Raw genomic sequence first — 21,008 nt, forward strand, 5'->3', positions numbered from 1 at the left:
CGCCTGCCTGCCCCCCTTCTCTACCTGGCCCCGCCCCTCCCGCCAGCCTCCGCCAATGAGCGGCCGCTCCGGTCCGGGCGCCGCGCTCCCATTGGTCGAGGCGGCCCGGGGGGGCGGGGCCCGCGGCCCGGCGCTCCGCGAGAGCGCCCCCTCCCGGACACCCGCCCCCCACACACCCACCCATCGTCCCTGCCCCCCCCTTCGGGGCAGTCCCGAGCGCTCACTCTGCGCGGAGCGCTGGGCTCCTGATGGGACGCCTCCTAGGTGCGGAGCACTGTACTAAGCGCTCGGGGAGAGGGCAAGACGACCCAGGGGCCGCCTTTCAATCTATTGAAAATTATTATTGAAAATCGAGCAGTTAGGAGCTCGCCTGCCTCCGTCGGTCCGTGCTACTTTCCAAGCGTTTAGTACAGTGCTCCGCACCTAGCAAGCGCTCAATAAATACTATTGAATGAATGAATTAATTAATTAATTAATTAATGCTACTGCTGGGGCGCTTACTAGGTGCGGAGCACTGTACTAAGCGCTCGGGGAGAGGGCAAGACGACCCAGGGGCCGCCTTTCAATCTACTGAAAATTATTACTGAAAATCGAGCAGTTAGGAGCTCGCCTGCCTCCGTCGGTCCGTGCTACTTTCCAAGCGTTTAGTGCAGTGCTCCGCACCTAGTAAGCGCTCAATAAATACTATTGAATGAATGAATGCTACTGCTGGGGCGCTTACTAGGTGCGGAGCACTGTACTAAGCGCTTGGGGAGGAGACTAAGACGACCCAGGGGCCGCCTTTCAATCTATTGAAAATTATTACTGAAAATCGAGCAGTTACGAGCTCGCTTGCTTCCGTCGGTCCGTGCTACTTTCCAAGCGCTTAGTACAGTGCTCCGCACCTAGTAAGCGCTCAATAAATACTATTGAATGAATGAATGAATGAATGCTACTGCTGGGGCGCTTACTAGGTGCGGAGCACTGTACTAAGCGCTTGGGGAGAGGGCAAGACGACCGAGGGGCCGCCTTTCAATCTATTGAAAATTACTACTGAAAATCAAGCAGTTAGGAGCTTGCCTGCTTCCGTCGATCCCTGCTACTGATGGGGCGCTTACTAGGTTCAAGCACTGTAGTAAGCACTTGGGGAGAGGGCAAGATGACCGAGGGGCCACCTTTTAATCTCTTGAAAATTATTATTGAAAATCAAGTAGGAGGCTGGCCTGCTCCAGAGGCCCACCTCTGCCCCCCACCCCAACTTGGCCTCCCTCCCCAACTTTCATTCATTGCATTCAGTGGTATTCACTGGGTGCTTACTGGTTGCGGAGCACTGTACTAAGCGCTTGGAATGGCCCATTGGGCAACAGATACAGACCGTCCCTGCCCCACAGTGGGTTCACGGCCTAAACGGGGGAGACGGACAACAGAACAAGTAGGCATCAGTACCATCAAGGTAAATAAAATCAGAGATATATACATATTTGTTCAATAGTATTTATTGAGCACTTACTATGTGCAGAGCACTGTACTAAGCGCTCGGAATGGACAGTCGGCAACAGATAGAGACCATCATCCCTGCCCAATGACGGGCTCACACGTCATTAATAAAATAATCGGTGATATATACGAATAGGCACAAGTTAGAGAAGCAGCGTGGCTCAGTGGAAAGAGTCTGGGCTTTGGAGCCAGAGGTCATGGGTTCGAATTCCGGCTCCACCACTTGTCAGCTGTGTGGTTGTGGGCAAGTCACTTCACTTCTCTGTGCCTCAGTGACCTCATCTGTAAAATGGGGATGAAGACTGTGAGCCCCACGTGGAACAACCTGATTCCCTTGTGTCTACCCCAGCGCTTAGAACAGTGCTCTGCACATAGTAAGCGCTTAACAAATACCAACATTATTATTATTATTATTAAGTGCTGTGGGGAGGGGAAGGGGGAAGGGGGAGGGGAGGAGGAGCAGAGGGAAAGGGAGGGCTCAGTCTGGGAAGGCCTCCTGGAGGCACCAGAGCAACTACTAAGCGCTTGGGAGAGGACAACATGACCGAATTATCAGGCTCGCCTTCTCCCGAGGCCCACGCTTGCCCCCGACCCCACTGGGGTCTCTAACCTCTCTCTGCTGAGTCTCCCCCACTCCTGCTTCTTACAACCATTTGGGCGCCTACCGGTGCGCGGGGTGCTGTACGGTAGAGATAAGGGGCACCATCCCTGCCGTCGAGGAGTTTGCAATCTAAAGTCCAGATAGAAGGAAATGGAAAAGATGGGTGAATAAACACCCACGGGTTTAAATAGTTGATTATGTAAAATCGTGTCTGCAAAAGGGTGATGGCGCGGGCAAAAGAGCCGGGTTGCTGGTTAGGAACCGGAGGGAAGAAAATAAGGATAAGTTTCCTGGGGAAGGTGAGATTTGGGGGAGGACTTTGAAGATGGGGGAAGAGAGGTGGTCTGGCTGATGTCAGTGGAGAAGGGTGAGGGGCAGGAAGAATGCACAAGAGCTCAGAGGTGGGGAAGTGGAGAATGAAGCACGCTGAGGTCGGTTTGGGAAGGAAAAAGGGGAAAGAGAGAGTTGACAGGTAAGAGAGAGCTGAAGAAGTACCTCAAAGCCAATAGTCAGGAGTTCCCGCTTCATGAAGGGAAGAATGGGTCTTTGAGGAACTGATGGGGGATTTTGAGGAATGGAGAAGGGCGCGCAGAACAACGCTACAGGAGAATGATCCAGGCAGAGGGGAGAAGAAGCTGGGGATGGGTAGACAAGCCAGGATGGAGAGGAAGGGGAAGAGAAACCAGCAGCATTTAGTGAATGCAAGACTTTAGTTAAAAGAAAGTGAGGGATCAAAAGAAATTCAAGCGTCGTGGGCTTCGGAAGCAGGGAGGATGGTAGTACACGTCCCCTCATTTCATCATAGGGAGGTTGCTCCTGAGTCCCTAAAAATTCTCTGAAGCTTCGGGGCACCTGGGATAGAAGTTACAAGAAAATCAAGTAATCGTGTATCTGCAATCCATTGATAGTATTTATTGGGCATTTACTATGTGCAGAGCACCGTACTAAGTTTCTGATGCACGGTGTTAAATCCCCATTGCTTCTTCCAGGACAAATTAAATGCTCTTCCATGCTTTTTTTAAGGGTATTCGTTAAACACTTACAACGTGGCAGGCACTCTACTAGGAAGAAGCTAATCAGGTTGGATGCGGTCCGTGTCCCACATGGGGCTCACGAGTCATCCCCCGTTTTACAGATGAGGTGGGAGGGGGCCCAGAGAAGTTAAGTGACTTGCCCAGGGCCACACAGCAGACAAGTGGTGGAACCAGGGTTTAGAACCCAGGTCCTGCTGGCTTCCAGGCCAGTGCTGTATGCACAAAGCCATGCTGCTCCTTGAAATCTAAGGTGTAGAGCTTTAAAATTTTCTTTTTGAAACTTTCCCAAGGATTTTGAACTCTGTGGGGAGAGAAGACCATAGGATGGGGGCAATATTCTATGGGGTCAGAAGCAAAGACCAGGGAAATGGATGAGGAAAAAGAATCAAGGACTCTAGGGCTATTCTTGGAATTTCAATAGAACACAATGTGCCAAATAAAAATGCCACAGGCATTCTGAGTTATAACTCTATGGATTGTTTGCTGGAAACAAAAATAGATCAAGGAAAATAAAGACGTGGCCAACTTTCCCTTACCTATGCCTGCAACTTCTTTGAATACTCCTTTTCCTTTTGTACCTGATACTGCTATTCATTTTAGTTAGGGAGCATCCGTTCAGCCAGTTGCAGTCAAAATGTCTTTTAATCTCCCTCTTTCCATCGATGTCATTTGTCCTACACTGTCCGCTAATAAAAGGCAACTCAACGTCAATCAACCAGTGGTATTGAGTGTTTGGGTGCAGAGCATTCTACTAAGCGCTTGGGAGAGCATTAAGTGATTGTGGTGAGAAATGAATAAATAATAATGGTGGCGTTTAAGCGCTTACTGCGTGCCAAGCACCGTACTAATAACTGCAAGATAATCAGGTGGGACCCGGAGACCACGGTCTCAGGGGGAGGGAGTACAGGGATTCGATAGACTCATTCCAAGGACTTTATGGCATTTAGGAGCATTTCTTCCACGTTTTCTGAACGATGTAACGAGCTCCACCTCCTCTCCCCACTATGCAGTGACGTTCTCTCTCCTTTCCCTTTTACTCTATCCCTCCCCGCTCTTCTCCCCACACCTTATTTAACTCACATCTCCTGCAAGAGGCCTTCTCCAACTAAGCCCTCATTTCCCCTACTCCTTTCTTCTGTGTCCTCTGTGCATTTGGATCTCTATCCTTTAAGCACTTGATATTCTCCCCTCCCTCAGCCTCACTGGACTTCGGTACAAATCTGTAATTTATTTTAATGTCTGTTTCCCCCTCTAGACTGTAAGCTCTTTGTAGGCAGGGAACACGTCTACTAATGCTGTATTGTACTCTCCCACACACTCAGTAGAGCTCGGCACTCAGTAAGGACTCAATAGGAACCTCTGATTGATTGTTCTCTCCTCTCTCCCTCAATTACTGACATTAAAACAACAACCAAAAAGGAAATGGTATCTTAGAAGTTACAGCTGTTTTATTTCCTTCTGGGTTTGACTGGTAAAAACACCCCAAATGGGAAATGCCTGGCTTCGCTTAAGGGTGTCGGAACCACGATCTGGACCAGGAACTAAACATGCCAGCAAAGTAGTGTTGTGATTATTCAAGTCAAGATGGCACTAAAATAAACACCAACGCTATATTTGGAATTTTGAATCATTCTCTCCCTCTCCTCAGCATCGGCGTAGCATTATTTAAAAACTTTGTAGTTCCAGCATCGGTGATTCACCCAGGCCTGTCCATCACATGGCCAGAAATTAAATTTAATCCCTACCCAGGCCGTACTTGAAATTCAGAGTTTGAAAATCTTCAGGAGCAATTGAGTACCGTCATCCTTCCCTCTTCTCAACAGGGCAAAGCGGTCCATTAGGACTCAGTCATCTATAAGGGAGGAACCGAACCTTGGCTTTCTTGGGGCTTTCGGCCCTACTGTCCCAAGCGCGTCATACAGTGCTCTGGACACAGTCGGCGCTCAATAAATACGACTGATTGATTGGAGGGGGGGAGGAGGGAGAGTCTCCGGCCTGTGGGGACAAAGGATTTTGCAGACCTGGAATTGGGCACCCCTTTCCCTCCCCTCAGCACTGTGCTCATTTGTATATATTATCAATCACCCTATTCATTTTGTTAATGAGGTGTACAGCCCAGCATGGCTTAGTGGAAAGAGCCCGGGCTTGGGAGTCAGAGGTCGTGGGTTCTACTCCCGGCTCTGCCACTTGTCTGCTGTGTGACCTTGGGCAAGTCACTTCACTTCTCTGTGCCTCAGTTCCCCCATCTGTAAAAATGGGGATTAAAAAATGTGAGCCCCATGTGGGACAACCTGATGACCCTGGGTCTACCCCAGCGCTTAGAACAGTGCTCTGCACATAGTAAGCGTTTTACAAATACCATTATTATTATTTATCTTGATGATGTCGCCCTGTTTTTGTTTAGTTCTCTTTTGTTTTACTATCTGTCTACCCCATTTGGCCCATGAGCCCGTCATGGGGCAGGGATGCTCTCTATCCGTCGCCCAATTGTTCATTCATCCAAGAGTATTTATTGAGCGCTGACTAGGTGCAGAGCACTGCACTAAGCGCTTGGAATGGCCAATTGCACGTTCCACAGTTGGAAACCATCCAGGTCCGAATTGTCCTGGCCTAAGCGCTTGGAATGGACAATTCGGACATGTACAATTTCCCCCGAGTGGGAATGTGAGAAGCACATTGAGAAGCCGCGTGGCTCGGTGGAAAGAGCCCCAGGCTTGGGAGTCAGAGGGCATGGGTTCGAATCCCTGCTCGGCCACGTCAGCTGTGTGACTGTGGCAAGCCACTTCTCTGTGCCTCAGTTCCCTCATCTGTAAAATGGGGATTAAGTGTGAGCCCCACGTGGGACAACCCGATGACCCTGTATCTACCCTAGCGCTGAGGACAGTGCTCTGCACAGAGTCAGCGCTTAAGTACCAACATTATGTGCAAAATCGTCCATTCCAAGCGCTGAGGCCAGTGCTCCGCACAGAGTCGGCGCTCAAGAAGGACGATTGAGGGAATGAATGAAAATGGAGGCCCACGTTGGTGGGGGAAAGGAGAGGCGGGGCGGGGTGTGCGGGCAAGAGGGGGCATGGCCACAGAATGCGTCAGAGGAGGAGAAGGAATTGAGACAAAGGAGCCTGGCAGCGATGGAGGAACTGAAATCAGGGACGCGGGGACCTGTCACCTCCCTGCTCCCTCACGCCTCGTTCCCACTTCCCTTTCTCTGAGGAGAGGGAAGAGGACTGGCTTGTGGTGGCCCCTTCAAGGACTGTTGGAAGGTCCTGAGGGAATCTGGGGATGAAAGAGGCGAGGGAAAGGAAACCCGGGAGAACGGGATTTGCCTTAAATGAGGGGAAAAGAAAGAAGGCGACGGGCGTGAGGGCTGTGGAAAAGGCCCTCAGGGGAGGACAAGGCCCGGCCCAAGTCTCGCGAGAGCGAGAAGGACGGCCCTCGGCCGTTGGCGGGCGGTGGGGGCAAGTCTCGCGAGAGCGGGAAGGCGGGCCGTTGGCCGGGGAGGGGGCGAGTCTCGCGAGAGCGGGACGGTCGGCGGAGGGGGAGGTCTCGCGAGAGCGGCAGTTGGCGCGGACGGTTGGAAGCGGCCGGCGTTGCTAAGGAAGTGTCGCTAAGGCCCGCCCCCCCCCGGCGGCGGGGGTCCGTTTCCGGTTCCGGTCCGGTCCCGTTAGCGCCGCCGCGCCTCGCGCCCGGGATCCCCGTCGGTCGGTGCGTCCGGCTCGGCTCGGGACGGGCCGCCGGGCCTCCCGCACGCCTCCGCCATGGGCGCCTACCTGTCCCAGCCCAACACGGTGAAGAGCTCCGGGGACGGACCCGCCGCCGCCGCCGCCGCCGCCGCCGCCCCGCGCCTGCCGCTGCCCTACGGCTTCTCCGCCATGCAGGGCTGGCGGGTCTCCATGGAGGTGAGCGGCCCGCCGCCTCGCAACCGCACTAACCTCTGCACACCCGGCTGTGTAGGTGCGGAGCACTGTCCTAAACGCTGGGGGAGAGACGGGACCATCCGGGGGGTCGCCCGTGAGGCTCCCGGGCTGCACCCCACATTTTGCAGAGGAGGCCCAGAAAATAATAACGACGTCGGTATTTGCTAAGCGCCTACTAGGTGCAGAGCACTGTCCTAAGCGCCGGGGGAGATAGAAGGGAATGAGGTGGTCCCACGTGGTTCCCCCCCTCCCCCCATTTTGCAGAGGGGGGAACTGAGGCCCAGAGAAGTGACTGGACCAGGGGCGGAGCGGGGATTCGAACCCACGACCTCTGCCTCCCCAGCCCGGGCTCTTTCCGTCGAGCCGCGCCGCCTCTGCGAGAAGGGAAGGGACCTGCCCCCCAAATCACACAGTTGAGCATGATTGGAACCCATGACCCCTGGCGCCCGAGCCTGAGCCCCGCTGCGCCCCAAGGGTTGATCGTCAGGTGGTCCCCACGTGGGGCCCCCCAGTCCTCACCCCCCTTTTCCCGAGGAGTGAAGCGACCGGCCCAAAGTCACCCAACTGCTAAGTGGCGGGGGCGGGATTCGAACCCCCGACCCCCGACTCCCCAGCCCCGGGCTCCACCCACTGAGCCGCTCTGCTGCATCCGCCCAGTGAGGAGGGCGTCCCTGCAGGAGCCGGGGAAAGCCGGTAGGTCCATTCAGTCGTCTTGATTGAGCGCTCACTCTGTGCAGAGCACCGCGCTAAGCGCTTGGAACGGACCGTTCGGCAGCAGATGGAGACCGTCCCTGCCCAATGACGGGCTCACAGTCTAAATGGGGGAGACCCAGAAAGAAGAGAGCAATTATCAAGATATGAACGGCTGGGGGTCGGGAGAGCGCCGGGGGGAGGTGAGGGGCTGGTCCCCGTCGCAGCCTCCACCCTCCGCGCGGGCTGGGAGCTCTCCCCCAGACCTCAGTCGTACGTAGTAAGCGCCTCCCGTGTGCAGCGCACTCCGCCGAGCGCCTGGAATAAGGCCAACCCAACAATAATGAGCCACGGTCCCTGCCCACAACGAGCTCACACCCTAGAGGCCTAGTCTCATCCCCAAGAGTAATACTAATAATATCACAGTCTAGACGACTAGCCTCATCCCTAAGAATAATACTAATATAATGTCACGGTCTAGAGGACTAGTCTCATCCCTAAGAATAATACTAACGGTGGTGTTTGTTAAGCGCTGACGACGGGCTAAGCACCGTTCTGAGCTCCTGGGGGGATAGAAGGTCATCAGGTGGTCCCTCGTGGAGCTCACAGTCTTCATCCCCCTTTTACAGATGAGGGAACTGAGGCCCAGAGAGGTGGAAGTGACTTGCCCAAAGTCACCCATCCGACATGTGGCGGGATTAGAACCCACCACCTCAGACTCCCAAGCCCGGGCTCGTTCACGGAGCCACGCTGCTTCTCAGTGATGATAATGATGCTGGTATTTGTTAAGCGCTTACCGTGTGCCGAGCGCTGGGGTAGATACAGGGTAATGAGGTTGTCCCGCGTGAGCCTCACAGTCTTCATCCCCATTTTACAGATGGGGGAACTGAAGCACCGAGAAGTCAAGTGACTTGCCCAAGGTCACCCAGCTGACAGGTGGCGGAGCCGGGATTAAAACCCGTGACCTCCGACTCCTAACCCCGGGCTCTTGCCACTGAGCCACGCTGCTTCTCTGATAATGAGAATCATAATACTATTATAAGAATCCTTCTTCGTAGTGACGACGGTAGTAATGGTATCTGTCAAGCGCTTAATGATGGTTTTGGTCAAGCGGTTGCTCCGTGCCTGGCACTGTACTAAGCGCCGGGGCGGAGAACAAGCAAGACCGAGTCGGACGCAGTCCCTGTCCCCTGTGGGGGTCCCAGTCCCCATTGTACAGATGAGGTCACTGAGGCCCAGAGGAGTGAAGCAATTTGCCCGAGCTCACACGGCAGGCAAGAGGTGTTGGGGGGGGGGTGTCGGGATTAGAACCCAGGACCCTATGCCTCCCTGGCCCGGGCTCTCTCCACTCCACCACGCTGCTTCACACCTGCCGTCACCGCTTCCTGAAGATCTGCCCCCCTCCCCTCCCATTCAGTAGTAGTCGAGGAAGAGGAGAGGGAGTTGAGCAGAAAGTGGTGTTAAGGGAAGTCGGTGGTGATTGATAAGACCAGGGAGTGGCCTTGACCGGGGAAGATACGGCCCCCCCCTTTTTTTTTTTCTCCCCTAACTCCCATTTTGGGTTCAGGCCCGGTGATCTTTATAAAAAAATGAACTTGAGCTTTCTGAAGTTGATGGCTTAGTATGAGACGCCTCATCAACTCTAAGCTCGTTAAGGGCAGGGAACGTGTCTGTTAATTCTGTCGTACTCACCGACGTGGTTAGCACGACGCTGTGCACCCAGTAAGCGATCAGTAAATTCATCTGATCGATTGATTTCGTGTCCATCACGAAGCTCCAGGACCAAGCTTCAGAAGCTGCAAAATTCTTCAGCACCTGAGGTTCTCTCTGAAACTTTTTTCTTGAACGTTTTAGGAACTTCTGAAGACTCTGAAATAAACTCTCAGGATTTCCCCCCCCTTCCCCTTTCTTTTCTTAACCAGAAGATTGGCACCGTGCTTGATTTCTTTTTCCTCTCCATAGCTGTCCCTGTCAGCGGCTAAGAGTCTCCCTTAACAGGTTTTCGTCCCCGCTGACTTTTTTCCCCCACAACTGCAGTGTTTTCCCTTAGGTTTTTTTATGAGAAGCATTTTCAACTACTTCGGGTAAAAGAAATGGGGAGGAAAAGGTCCGTGGAGATCGATGGGCTTAGTTGTTGGGGGAGTTTTATGAAAAGCAGAAGAGGATTTCAGGGGAAATGTTGTCCAAAAGAACTCTCTTAGCTTCTAAAATGGCCTCAGTTTGTCTTGCAGCCTCTTTTGTCCGACACCTTGCCTGACCTTGAACGGAGGGTCTAGTTAAGAAAGACCGGAGTGAGCCGTGAACTGAGGTCACCAAAGGCGCCCGGCACCTCCGTGCCGAAGAGGCCGATTCTTTTTGTTTCAGGCCTGCGGCCTGAAGCCCCACATCGCTCTCTGCCAAACCGGGCATCGGCCCTGGCCTGGCAGCGCAGGACTAGGCAGCTTTGGCCTTGAATTGCTACTGATCCAGTGCCCGTCGCAATCCTTTCTGGCCCGTCTGTAGTAATGAGACTTGGATGTTGGGTGGCGGGGAAAGCGACTGGCAGGAACGAGTCTTTTGAGAAGCATAGATGTTTTTCTCATCTTTCGGTTGGTTAAGCTCCAGGTGGGCGGGAGCCGTGCCTTATTCTTCTGTTGGAAGTTCTCAAGCACCCAGTCCAGCGCTGGGCACAGGAGGAGCTCAGTAAATGCCGAGGGTGACGATGGTGGTTAATGGAGGCTCTGCCTGGGGGCCGAGGGATGGATTAGATCCCCTCTGTGATCGATCCTTTCATTTAGAGCATTGCATCATTTTTTTTTTTGCCTCTGAGACCTCTTGTTAAAGTGTTAAAGTTTTCCGAGTTTAGTGAACTGCAGTCCTCCATCTGATGAGAAGCAGTGTGGCCTAGCGGAAAGAGCACGGGCCCGGGAGGGGTTCCGATCCCGGCTCCACTGCGTGACCTTGGGCAAGTCGCTTAACTTCTCTGGGCCTCAGTTCCCTCATCTGCAAAATGGGGACGCTTCTCCCTCTTACTTAGAATGGGGGACCCATGTGGGACCCAATTATCTTGTATTTACCCCAGCACTTAGTATGGTGCTTGACACATGTAAGTGCTTCACAAATCCCACAGTTCATATTATTATTAGGCATTCTCTCTAAGGTTTCTCATTCCATGCTTTTCTCTGGAATCATCCTCTTTCCAGAGCTACCTTGCTCTCTCGCTGTCCTATCTACTGAGCGCCCTCTCTAAAGTTTTTCTGGTCGACCTCCTGTGGGGCTCCTATTTGAACGGCATCTTTACCCCACCCCAGAGATGGGAGAGCTGAGTTCTCTTCCAAGAACCGGTCCCTTCTCGGCATGCGGGAGAGCGCGTGACTTTTCGCCAAAGGTTATGTGTCGTGCAGAGATCTTCCCGGAGCTTCCCCGGGTGACCTCTAGCACTCGTCTTTGGGCCTCCTTCTTGCCAGCTCTTCCTAAAGTTGCTACAGTTAATTACAATGAGGTCTTTTCACTCTTCCCTCACTTGGGTTCATTCCTTCATTCGGTTGTATTTATTGAACATTTACTCTGTGCAGATCACTGTACTGAGCACTTGGAAGAGCGCAACAAGTACAACAAAAAACAGACACATTCCGTGCCCACAACAGGCTTATAGTCTGGAGGTGGCGAGACAGATACTAATAAAAATAAATTAGACATATCTACGTAAGTGCTTTGGGGCAGGGAGTGGGGAAGAGCAAAGGGAGCAAGTCGGGGCGATGCAGAAGGGACTGGGAGAAGGGAAAAGGGGTGGGGGAGCTTAGTCATTCTGGGTTATCGAAAACTCTTTCCACCTCATCGAAAGTCTTCCCTTTAAAGAGTTCTTCATTGGAGGTGCTCCCCATCTTCAGAGCCCTCATACAATCCAACCTCGGGGTGGGGGGAGGGTGTTCCCTGGCCAATTTTTCTTCTCCTCGAGTTATATCCTCCCACCTCAGCACTTTGGCACTCACAGCCCCTCATAGCTTACCAATGGATGTACTTTTTCAGATAAGCACTTATTCTACTCACCGGTCCATCTTTTCATTCTCTCTTTCTCCCTACCTGCAAGTCATGGCTGCCTATCCCACTCAATTGTAAGGTCCTTGAGGGCAGGGTTTGCGTCCCTTACCTCAGTCGTACACTCCCAAGCATTCAGTTCAGTGCTCTCACGGTAGGTATTCAGTAAATACTATTATCAATTGATTCCTGCTAGATTTGATAGTCCCCCAGTCGCCCTTCCCTCCCGACTTCATTTTTACCCTGGCATTCGGTTCACGTCCCCTTTGACTGGGAATCAACACGGTTCACGAAGATGCTTTCTTCCTAAAGGCCCGCCCAAGGGCACTGCAAAAACCTCAAGCCCATCGTGGCTAAACCCCTCCAGTATCAGTGCGTAAATGGGAAGACGTAGTAGAGCACAGTAGATTAGAAGGGATCCTCTTGTCTTTTTCGGCTTTCGTAGAAGTCTGGGGCCATGTTGGTGCTCGGGTGGGAGGGAGGAACTTGCACGGATCAGAGTGGTTTAGTTGGTCGACCGAGGTAGGACCGAAAGTCAACAGAAAGACCATTTTTGATCTGCTCAGAGAAGAATGCCTTGATACCTAGAAGGCCAGTTTTCCTCTACAGGCGTGTTAACGAGCAGTCGGGTGTTTCTCATGCATTCTTGCTTTCTTTGTCCATTTAGTTTCCAAGTGGGGTTTCTGGGTCCCGTGACTAAATCCGTAGCCCTTTGTGGTCTTCTGGCACCGTCTGCGGTCTCCTCGGGACAGGTTTCTTCCGAATGGGTTTCCTGCTTTTCCCCTCTAGACAGGGAGCTCGATGTGGACAGGGAACATATCTACCACCTCGGTTGTACTATTCTCTCCTAAGCGCCTACTCCAGTGCTCAAGTACAGTTGATGGATTTGCCCTAGGTTTGGGGTGATGCCAAAATTAGGGCCCGCGGAGAGAGAACAACACTTTAGAGAAGAGTGAGGAGCGAGTGCCCTATCGCTGACTCGGGCGGGTTACATTTTGCAATCGAGCTGACTAGAGTCAGTCCAAAATAATGGCCTTTCCGTACAGCTAAGCAGCCTAATGAGACTTAGGGTTACTGAACTGTGCAGAGACCTGAGAGTTTTGAGCGCCACTTCTCTCCAGACTCTCGCTGGGCTGGGCGTGATATGGATTGTAATGTCACTTACCTCCCAGGCTGTGAGGTGTACCAAATGAGAATGAAGACCACGAGGCTTGGAGAATCCTTTTGGAGCAGTCAATCGATCAGTCAGTGGTATTTACTGAGCGCTTACCGTTTGCAGAGCGTGTGCTTGGGAGAGGATGAGAGAACAGCGTCGGTTGACACATTCCCTGCCTACAGTGAGGAGGGGATTGTACCTGTAAAAGAACCCTGAAGGACTCCACCATCCTAACGTTAACTGCTTGGCCCCGCCCTGTGGTCCGTCACTTCTCTGTGCCTCAGTTACCTCATCTGTAAAATGGGGGTGAAGGTTGTGAGCCTCAGGTGGAACAGGGACTGGGTCCAACCCGATTAGCTTGTATCGACCCTAGCGCTTAGTACAATGCCTGGCACCTAGTACGCTCTTAACAAATACTGTAAAAAAAAAATATATATATATATATACATATTGTCAGAGGGGCCCCGGACTTGCTGCTGGGATCAGGCCCCGGGGCCCCCGTAGGTGATTTGAGGAAAAGGATCATGGATGGCGTTTGGACTAAGAGTTGGTCAGAACTGAGAGAACTTTGGAAGCTCTACACTGAGCGGGAGAAAAGGGTTAGGTTGTAAAGTCTGTGCAGAGAATTTGGAAAGCTTGGCCCAGAGCTAAGTCACAGGCTCAGGATCAATCCTTCAATCCCTGTGCTAAGCACTTGGGAAAGTAATAAGAGTAGGTAGAGAGGACCCCTGCCCGCAAGGAGCTGAGGCCAACTGGACGGGGAGACGGCAGAGAAAGGAATTACAGATGGATGAGTGCACGTGAGCGCTGTGGGGTGAGGGGTGGGCTCAGTAGCCCGTGTTAGTTTCCAGGTTGCTGGGCAAGGGCTTCAAGGAGCAGTTTGAGTGAAGGCAGTTCAGGAGAGAATTCAAATAGGATCTTCTCTTTTTCTTATTTTTTTTTCTAAAACGATATGAAGCGCCGACTGGGTGCCAGGCACCGTTCTAAGTGCTGGGCTAGATACAAGGTCATCAGGTTGGACACAGTCTCAGTCCCACACGGGGCTCACAGTCTTAATCCCCATTATACAGATGAGGTAACTGAGACCCTGAGAAGCGACGTGACTTGGTCCAGGCCACACAGCAGACGAGTGGTAGAGCCGGGATCGCGACCCAGGTCCTTCTGACTCCCAGGCCCATGCCCTATCCCCTAGGCCACGCTGCTTCTCACACCCCGCCCCAGAAAGCCGATTGACGTACCAGATCCTTACCAAATTGGGCTGGGTTCCGATTCCACCCCGACACGGTCTGCTGAAAAGGACGGTCTGCTGAAAAGGACGGGCTGCTTCAAGGGCCCTAGAGGTTCTCCCCGCATTGAAGTTCTGCTGCTCATCACTTCCCATCAGCTCCCATCGGTGACTCACTTCCAGGAGAACGGAGCAGGATCGTCGGAGTGCTCTGTCCCACATCCCTACCGGGAACACTCGGGAGGTGGCTAGCTGAGGGTCCCGCTCGCCCTCCGAGACCAAGGGGACCGACTGCTCCTGGCCTGGCCGAGTCCAGAGGAGCTCAGAGCCCCAGGTTGTTCCGAATGGGGGTGTAAGCCCAGAAGCACGGACCTCTGCACCCCTAAACCAGAACCGTTTTTGTTCCTCACGGTGTCCTTGTCAGTGTGGTTCCTGGAAGGGAAAGTTCCAAGTTTGGGCAGAGACCTACAGGGCTTCAAGCCCCGAATGGGCTCAGCCCCCCTGACCAAATCCTAGTTCCGGTCCTTCGAGGAAAGTGTTTTAAGATGGTAGGGGGATCAGAAGTGGTGGGAATCCAGACAGGCGATGACCCTAGTCTGGGCGAGGATTCGTGTAGGAGGGAGAGAAGGATGGGTTTTAAGTGGCACCTCGCGGAGGAAGGCGAAAGGATTCGCTGACGGCTCGGGGTCGGTGGAGTCTGAGCTGTCCCGTGGCCGTTGTGGAGGAGTGTGGAAATGTGGTGGGATGCATTTCACACCAAGATCAGGTGAGGGAGAGGAGAAAATTAAGGGACAGAGATGAGAAACAATGTTTAGGGAGGCGGTGAAATTTAGGGAAAGGCAGGAGTGAACGGACTGAGAGAGAGAGAGAGACGAGACCTGAGACTTCGAGTAGGCTGTAGTCTACCTGGCCCCCTGAAGTCATCCATCTCTCAGTCGGGACGTTCCCCGAGCGAAAATAATTCCATCCTCTAGACCATCAGCTCACTCTGGGCAGGGTACACGCCTGCCAACTCTCTTGTAGTGTACTCTTCCAGCCGCTTAGAACACGGTAAGCATTCAGTAAGTACCGTTGCTGATGACGAGATTACCGAAGGATCGTGGAGGTGGATCAAAGTGACAAAAAGGGATTTCATCCCAGATAGCGTAGATCTTGCGCCTCAGAATTGCGGACAGGGACCACGTGCTGATTCTGCTCTTCTTCCAGGATGCCCACAACTGTATCCCCGAGCTGGACAGCGAGACAGCCATGTTTTCGGTCTACGACGGACACGGAGGTAACGGCAGTGTGGTCGGCCCGTCTGCCCTGAGCCCGGGGCCTCCTCCCCGCAGCGTGTCCTAAGGCGAGAACTAAGGGCTCTGTTGGTTGGTGGCTCCTCGGGTGCCCTGGGCCTTCAGGCACCATCTCCCTCTCTAGAACCAGGCCTCTGCTCTCCAGGCACAGAGCAGTATCAGTTCCCTACTAGGGGCTTCATCCTTGTTAGCGTCCACTAATCCGACCAAGACTCCCCTGTTGGTTGTAGGGGCTCCTGGGACTAGGATTTCTCTCCTTCAGCCTCTGCCTGTTTCTTGGTCCGTCTTGGAGTCGGGGACCCGTTGCCTTAGGGAAACCTATCTCAGGCTGCAATTCCCCGCCTTATCAGGATCGACTCGGAAGTTGGAGGTCAGAAAAACACAAACCCAAAAGACTGGTCCGAAGTAGCTGTTTTCCTATTCCCTGAGTAGATGTCATTGATTGATTGATATTGAGGATTAAGCCCTAGACTGTGTGCTCGGTAAATACCGTTGATGGAGCGATTGATATTGAAGATTAAGCCCTAGACTGCGAGCCCCAGGTGGGACAGGAACTGTTTCTTTCCTGACTCTCTTGAATCGACCTCAGGGCTTAGTGTAGTCCCTGGCAGAAGGAAGCACTTAACAAGTGCCACAATTAATCATTGCTACCGGTGTAAAGAGGCTTAAGCCCTGAGGGGGAGAGTGAGGGTTTCTCTGGGTGACCACCTCTTCCTTCCAGGGGAAGAAGTTGCTCTTTATTGTGCCAAGTACCTCCCTGAAATCATCAAAGACCAGAAGGCTTACAAGGAAGGCAAGCTACAGAAGGTAAGGTGGTCCATCTCATACCCACCTCTGCCCTCCTTTTCCTTCTAATCCGTGATTTGCAGGCCCAGCTTCTTCACTCTGCCCCCTCTTCTCCTCGCCTTCTCCTCCCTTTCCTGGCTTTGAGCTCCCCGACCCCCGACCGCGGTGTCATTCCCAGGCATCTGCTCCGTATCGCCCCTCCCCTCCCCCGGAGTCTGCTTCCGCCGGCCACCCCCCCCGGGCGGTGGACCCCTTTTCCCCCTTTTTCCCCTTTTTCTCCTGCATTCTCTGCCTCCTTTGAGGTCCCTCCCCCCCCATCCAGGTTTATATTGTGCTTGTGCTTAGGCCTTGGAAGATGCTTTCTTGGCTATTGACGCCAAACTAACCACTGAGGAGGTCATCAAGGAGCTGGCCCAGATCGCGGGGCGGCCTCCCGAGGATGAAGATGAAAAGGAGAAAGTAGCCGATGAGGACGACGGTGAGTGGGGCCCTCGTAGTTCGGCAGTCTCTGACGGGGATCACCATCGCCTAAGAACCCCGCTTCAGCCTCCCCGGTGCATCGCTTCGCGGAGCGGAGGCGCTCGGCATTGAGGCGGCCTGGGAAGCCCTCTGTGGGACCCCGGGACGCCCCGTCCCCTGACAGTTTTTTCCGAGCAGAGTCCATTCCCTCCTTTCTCAGTGGGTCTTAAACCATCCTTGGGTTGTATCGCGCATGCGCACATGTGTGTGTGTGTGTGTGTGTGTGTGGAGTAACCCGAATTTCTTTCCGTCTGTCAGAACTGGAGCAGGACTCCTGCTCGTTAGCAGTTGCCTCTAGGGCTCTGGATAGCTGGGTCATTCCCTCAGGTGTTGCTTCCAGCTTGCGAGTACCTCCTCTCGTCCGTTAGTGAGGCGAGCCCCCTCCCCGCCCCCCGCCCCCCCAGATTGGGGGCAGTGGGGAGGGGGGCGGAAGGCGAGGAGAGCCCGGGACCCGATCAAGAAAGGAGCTGAGGGTCCGGGCCGAGAGGCCCCGAGCCGAGGGGAACGTGGGCGATCTGGGCGGAGAGTTGGGGACCGCCGGACCGGGCGAGGGGAATGGGAACTCTGATGAAAGGATGCTGTCGTGAAGGTGCCCTGATTCAGCTTCTTCCCCGTAGTGGACAATGAGGAAGCGGCATTGCTACACGAAGAGGCCACCATGACTATCGAAGAGCTGTTGACACGCTATGGGCAGAACTGCCATAAGGGCCCTCCCTCCAGCAAGGCGGGCACTGGAACGGGGCCAGGCGAGGAGCCGGGGACCCAGGGTCTCAATGGCGAGGCGGGGCCCGAGGAGCCGGCCGGGGAGCGACCCGTAGAGGAGAACGGGCCCGCGGCAGAGGCAGACGCAGGCATCTCCTCCGGTCCGCGGCGCGGGGCTAGGGCCGAGGCGGACCGGGGCGACGAGCCCGCCGTCCCCTCCACTGGCGAGGCGGGGCCCTCCTGCTCTTCCTCCCCTGCCAAGCCTCCCCGGGCTGCTAAGTCCAAGTTCTTTGAGGACAGTGAGGACGAATCGGATGAGGCAGAAGAAGAAGAGGAGGAGGACAGCGAGGTACGAGCCCGTGGTGGGAGAAAGGCTAGAGGGTCCGTCTCCCCGGAGCTAGGGATCTTCCTGTCCCCGCCATGGATTTCTTCTCCCCGTCTGTCTCTAAGCTCCGGCCTCCTTAAGCCCCAGGGTCCATCGGGGCCACCGGCGGCTGTTACCCATTCGCCTTCTTGTGTCGTAGAAGCAGGTCGTCCCCCTCGGCCATCCAAAGACCGGCGGCCAGCTCCCCGGGGGTTGACGGGGCCCGTGCCCCGATTCCTCCTATACTCTTTAAGCATCCTGGTCGTCTCCCAGACCAGTCGAGTGTCACTGCTGGGGCGAGCGTCCGGTGTGCCGGCCGTCGAGTCAGGTCTCACCTCCCCGATGGGCACCCGGCCCGGCTAGCCGTCCCGCCCCGCCCCGCGGCTTTTTTTGCCGGTGATTCCTGCCTGGGCCCGTCTCAAGCCTTCGCCGCCCTTCCCCGCCCCGACCGACGACGACTACACAGGGCAGGGCGTCGGGGATTGGAGGGGGAGGGAGGGGCCCGGAGTCCTGGCAGCGAAGCTACCGGGGCAGTCCAGGTTTAGCCACACGGCCCCCTCCCTCTGTTAGGAGTGCAGCGAGGATGAAGACGGCTACAGCAGCGAAGAAGTGGAGAACGAGGAGGATGAGGACGACACAGAAGAGGCGGAGGAGGAAGAAGAGGAGGAAGAGATGATGCTGCCCGGCATGGAAGGCAAAGAGGAGGTCCGTGGCGGGGGGTGTGGGTTGGGGGGAGGAGGAGGAGGGACCGGAGGAGGGTTGACTCCGTGGGGCCGGCGGCTCCCCCGAGGCCAGCGACCTCCTTGACCGCATCTCTCCCGCCTCCCTCCCCAGCCCGGTTCAGACAGCGGCACCACGGCAGTGGTGGCCCTGATCCGGGGGAAGCAGCTGATCGTGGCCAACGCCGGGGACTCCCGCTGCGTCGTGTCCGAGGCCGGCAAGGCCCTGGACATGTCGTACGACCACAAGCCCGAAGATGAGCTGGAGCTGGCCCGCATCAAGAACGCCGGTGGCAAGGTCACTATGGACGGACGAGTCAACGGCGGCCTCAACCTTTCCCGGGCTATCGGTAAGGGGACCGGGGGCTCCGGGGACGGGTCTCGGCGCGGTCCTCGCCGTCCCCGTCGTCGTCCCCCACAACCCCTGACCCTCTCACCTCAGGCGACCACTTCTACAAGCGGAACAAGAACCTCCCACCCGAGGAGCAGATGATCTCAGCGCTGCCTGACATCAAGGTGCTGACGCTCAACGAGGACCACGACTTTATGGTCATTGCCTGTGATGGGATCTGGTAAGTAGGGGGGGCGAGGGTGGGGAAGAAGGAGAAGGGGACACCCCCACCCCCCACCCAACCTCTATTCATTCATTCATTCATTCAATAGTATTTATTGAGCGCTTACTATGTGCAGAGCACTGTACTAAGCTCTTGGGATGAACAGGTCGGCAACAGATAGAGACAGTCCCTGCCGTTTGACGGGCTTACAGTCTAATCGGGGGAGACGGACAGACAAGAACAATGGCACTAAACAGCGTCAAGGGGAAGAACATCTCGTAAAAACAATGGCAACTAAATAGAATCAAGGCGATGTACAATTCATTAACAAAATAAATAGGGTAACGAAAATATATACAGTTGAGCGGACGAGTACAGTGCTGTGGGGATGGGAAGGGAGAGGTGGAGGAGCAGAGGGAAAAGGGGAAAATGAGGCTTTAGCTGCCTCTAGCTTCAGGGCTCCAGCCTTCCAAAAGAGTTACGGTCCCGGAGCCCGGCCTCCCGGCCATCGGGTAGTCCGGGCCCTTCCCGCTGTCCGACGGCCCGAGCCGAGAGCGGCCCGCGCCGGGGCCCTTCCCGTGGGTGAGGAAGGGGCTCTGACCCGCCCCGGCTTTGGCCCCAGGAACGTGATGAGCAGCCAGGAGGTGGTGGACTTCGTCCAAGCCAAGATCGGCCAGAGAGATGAGAACGGAGAACCGCGGCTGCTCTCCTCCATCGTGGAAGAGGTGAGGGAGTGCTCGGGGAAGGGGAGGGGGCTCGCCGCCCTCGGTCGGTCAGCGGCGTTCCTCGAGCGCTCGCCTCGTCCAGAGCACCGTACTAAGCGCTTGGGAGAGTAGAGCACGGCAGTAAGACACGTTCCCAGCCCTCAGGGAGCTTCCGGTCTAGAAGACCTCGTGGCCGGGAGGAGCGGGGGCAATGAAGAGGGAACGGGAGCGGCCCTTCTGCCCCCCCGACCCCCGGCTTAGGGGGCACCCTCCCTTTCATCCCGCGACTCAACGGGGGGTTGTCGGCGAGGGGCCCGCCTCCTGAGAGCCCCGGGGTGGGGCGGGGGGGCCGGCCCCTCTCCCCCGCGCCCCCGTAGCCGAACCGGCCGGATCCGGCCCCGCGACCCCCATCGGAAGACGGAGCCGACCCGTTCCCCCCCCCCCCCCCCAGCTCCTGGATCAGTGCCTGGCGCCCGACACCTCCGGCGACGGCACCGGCTGCGACAACATGACCTGCATCATCATCTGCTTCAAGCCCCGCGGCGCGGCGGCCGCGGCGCCCGAGAGCGGCAAGCGGAGACTGGAGGAGGCGGCCGCGGCCCCCGACGGGGCCGAGGAGAACGGAGGCGGCGACGACAGCAAGAAGGCCAAGCGGGAATAGCGACCGCCGGCCGCCCGCGCTCCCGGACCGTTCCGCCGAGCCCGCCGGACTCGAGACCGACCGAGTCTTTGTCTTTTCTTTTAGCCTAGCGGCGGGGCGCCGGCGGGGGACCCCCGCCGGAGAGGCCCCTCCCTCCGTCGGGCGCGCCGCGGCGCGGGCCTCCCCCCGGCTCCCGCCCCGCCAGCTTCCCCCCCGGCCCCCGGGGCGGGCGACGGGCGGCGGGGCGACGGGCCCGACCCCGTCCGGACCCCCGGCGGCGGCGGCGGCGGCGGAGGGCGGCCCCGGCCGGCGGGCTTTTTACTCGGCGAACGTTTTATTTAAGGACTTTCTTTTTTATCGGCGGCGACCCGGCCCCCGGCCGCCCGCCCCCGCTCTCCGTTGTACACTTTGGAGCGACACTTTTTCAGACTAAAGGCCAAAACCCAACCGTGCCCTGTGGTGTCCTTCCTTCTTGTCGGCGTGTGTGTCCCGTCCCCGTCCCCCCCCTCCACTCCCCGCCGCCCGGCGACGCCCTCCCCGGCGGAGGGAGGGAGGGAGGGACGGAGGGAGGGAGGGGGCGGGGCTTGGGCCTCCGCCCGCAGCGCGCATGCGCCG

At 55.8% G+C, this 21,008-nt stretch overlaps 1 protein-coding gene across 1 annotated transcript; it reads left to right on the top strand.

Annotated features, from left to right (window-relative positions):
• Positions 1-6,751: 6,751 nt before the first annotated feature.
• Positions 6,752-20,563, top strand: PPM1G (protein phosphatase, Mg2+/Mn2+ dependent 1G). Its single transcript, XM_029072434.2, has 10 exons — positions 6,752-7,007; positions 15,320-15,389; positions 16,127-16,212; positions 16,537-16,669; positions 17,328-17,761; positions 18,347-18,481; positions 18,611-18,845; positions 18,938-19,067; positions 19,672-19,774; positions 20,205-20,563. The coding sequence occupies exons 1-10, from the start codon at positions 6,867-6,869 to the stop codon at positions 20,412-20,414; spliced, it is 1,677 nt and encodes a 558-aa protein (XP_028928267.1). The 5' UTR covers positions 6,752-6,866; the 3' UTR covers positions 20,415-20,563.
• Positions 20,564-21,008: the final 445 nt, after the last annotated feature.

This window comes from Ornithorhynchus anatinus, chromosome 9, assembly GCF_004115215.2.
Source record: "Ornithorhynchus anatinus isolate Pmale09 chromosome 9, mOrnAna1.pri.v4, whole genome shotgun sequence".
Taxonomy (NCBI): domain Eukaryota; kingdom Metazoa; phylum Chordata; class Mammalia; order Monotremata; family Ornithorhynchidae; genus Ornithorhynchus; species Ornithorhynchus anatinus.